Source organism: Oratosquilla oratoria, chromosome 9, assembly GCF_046742065.1.
Source record: "Oratosquilla oratoria isolate Oo_2021 chromosome 9, ASM4674206v1, whole genome shotgun sequence".
Lineage (NCBI taxonomy): Eukaryota > Metazoa > Arthropoda > Malacostraca > Stomatopoda > Squillidae > Oratosquilla > Oratosquilla oratoria.
This window is the reverse complement of record NC_134785.1, coordinates 9,692,289-9,694,788: the sequence shown is the minus strand read 5'-3', so window position 1 is coordinate 9,694,788 and position 2,500 is coordinate 9,692,289. Positions and strand designations below refer to the sequence as shown.

The window sequence follows — 2,500 nt, the reverse complement described above, 5'->3', positions numbered from 1 at the left end:
TTTTGTCTCGTGATCTGCCGACGGGGTAAGCTTTCGAATAAGAAAGAAAAAAGAGTAAAATTATGTTTAATGTGATCATTCAAGAATTGCGCTAATTACCAATCTTTTAATAAATAAATATGTAATGTTTACAGTGGGAATTAAGTTTTGAATAACTGTGTTTGGGAAATTATCACGTTAAAGTCGATACGCGGAAGAGTAAGATTTGGAAATAGACTTGAACGTCATAGCAGCGGCGACCCAGTCAGACCCCCAGCCCATTTCCACACTTCCAAAGCAGATATAAATGACATAAATGAGCTACAGCCAAAACAGGCGTCACCTTGGCCTTGAATACTATCCCATCTGTCTCAGAGACTGGCATGTGATTCTTGACCGGCGTTCGGCGATAAGGCAGGCTTGCCACGGGATCACGCTAGTGGTACTCCGTGATTTTCTACAGGAACGTTAGCCGAAAGGTACACAGTAGTCTATTTCCCTCCGACTGTTGGGGCAGATTTGCAGCCAACCGCAACTTTCGGGAAAAAGACTGATATGCTGGAGAAAAAAGAAAAAATGCTTCCAGCATGTCAAATGACATTTTATGTAAATTGTTGATGACACAAAATTTTTTGTCATGGCGATTTAAAGCAGAAAAAAAGTGCTGAATGTGGGCGATATCGACCATTAATCGGAGGTTGGAGGAACAATTTATTTTTGAGAGAGGACATTAAACCAGACAAAGTTAACTAGAAAACAAAATGGAAATTTATTTTTATGCAGACAGAATGAGTTCGCAAGGGGTGAAGAAAGGTTGTTTTTTTAAAATCCGGAGCCCTTCGTCGTGTTCGGACACCCGTAGTGCCAAAGACTTCGTCCGAAACCGTAAATGATTCCTTTGCCCAGGGTTTCTCAACCTTTTACCCGTTTTCGACGCACCCCGAGAGTCCCCAGACCATCGACCCGTACCCCACTAACCTGACACAGAAAACAGAATGGTAATACATCAAGATTGATATATTGCAATGGTACCGCAATGTATATCAAATGAATCGAGTTATTATGACTTTATTCATCAGTTAAGCGTTAACATAATAAACAGTGTACAGTGATACTACAGAGTTTAGTTATTCTATTACAAACCAGTAAGAAACTTCAGTGTGAAAGCTGGGGCTATTCTGTGCACTATTAGAGAGGCATAATCAAAGGTCATGCTCCACACTAAGCCGTGATTGATGTTAAGTTTTAGATTTACATGCTTATGTAATCTTTCGCTAGTCATATAAGTACCCAGTGTGAATCGTTCTGCGAATCCCAGGTTGAGGAATTTTGCCTTAAGCCCATTATGGCATACCTTAAGCGACTCGAGTGAGCTCGTTTGAGTGGAAACGACTTAGGTTACAATCTTTTATTTTTCGATTTTCCAAATGGCCAATCACATTTGCCTCATATTGAGAGGCTGAACGACGAACAAGGCTCTGTCGGGGCTCCCGATTCCTCTTCACGCTGCTCCTCGCAGATGTGGGGAATGGTTTGCGAGGGGACACAGTCGTCTATGCCGACGACATAGCTCTCTGGGCACCGACCGGCCGCCCAAGAGGGATTCGGCCCAGCACAGGGAGGAGCCTCGTCGCTTCCAGTGTCAGGTCGACCTGGTCGTGACCCAACTCATAAGCGTTGAGTTCTCGCTCTCGGCAGCCAAGACGACGTACATGGCAGTGCACCAGATAGGCTAGAACAGTGGCACATACCCGGACTGGAACCATATAAAAGTAGGTGGAACGCCGGTAACGCCAGTAAAGTCCGTCCGGTACCTAGGGGTTGCCTTCCAGCGGGGCGGCAGGTAGCCCAAGCATATATAGCAGGTCTCACTCAACGCGCAACGGGCCCTCAACCTCGTTAGAGCAATTCGGCACGAGCCCTGGGGCCAGCACCCAAAAGCTCTAGTCCCCATCGTACATAGTTTAGTACACTCAAGGCTCCTATTTGGTCTACTGTCCTGCACGACCTGCCAAGGGATGCAATACGCAGCAGAGTGACAGACACTGAATACCGGGCACTACGAGTGGGACTGGGCCTACCGCGGTCGTTCCCTCAAGAGTAGGTGTACAGCGAAGCTGGCATTCTGCCACTCTGGTGCCGCATAAAGAGGGATGCATGCCGGAACCTCTTCGGCTCTGGCAGAGTACCAAAGTCTACAGACGAAGAACTCTCTGAGGGATGGATCGCGGCTTCACCTTGCTCCGTCAAGGACCTCTGTCTCCGAGCCGGACTTCAACCCAGCGACCGCCGCCCTGTAACCCAATGTCAAGTGGTCCCCTTCAATCCCCCCCGCCCCCCGGGACCTCCCGTCACCCGAAGTGAGGCCGGAAGTATATGGACTAGGTCGCCAGGAAAATCACCACATGATATCTGCACGCATTCGGGAACTCCTAGCAGAGCAATACGCTGGGGAATTCCTGGTCTATACAGACGGGTCTCTGTTCAAAGATGGCAGCACAGGAACGGGCTTCTTTTTCCA

The 2,500-nt window shown here is 47.7% G+C and overlaps 2 protein-coding genes across 3 annotated transcripts in view; one reads left to right on the top strand and one right to left on the bottom strand.

Annotated features, from left to right (window-relative positions):
• Ir8a (Ionotropic receptor 8a) overlaps nucleotides 1–2,500 on the bottom strand; it is a 54,578-nt gene that overhangs the window by 42,978 nt on the left and 9,100 nt on the right. The window lies entirely within an intron of this gene.
• LOC143027972 (uncharacterized) overlaps nucleotides 2,385–2,500 on the top strand; it is a 456-nt gene continuing 340 nt past the window's right edge. The window contains exon 1 of the mRNA XM_076189615.1: nucleotides 2,385–2,500. This exon is cut by the window's right edge and continues 340 nt beyond it. Within this exon, the coding sequence (XP_076045730.1) occupies nucleotides 2,385–2,500 (116 nt within the window).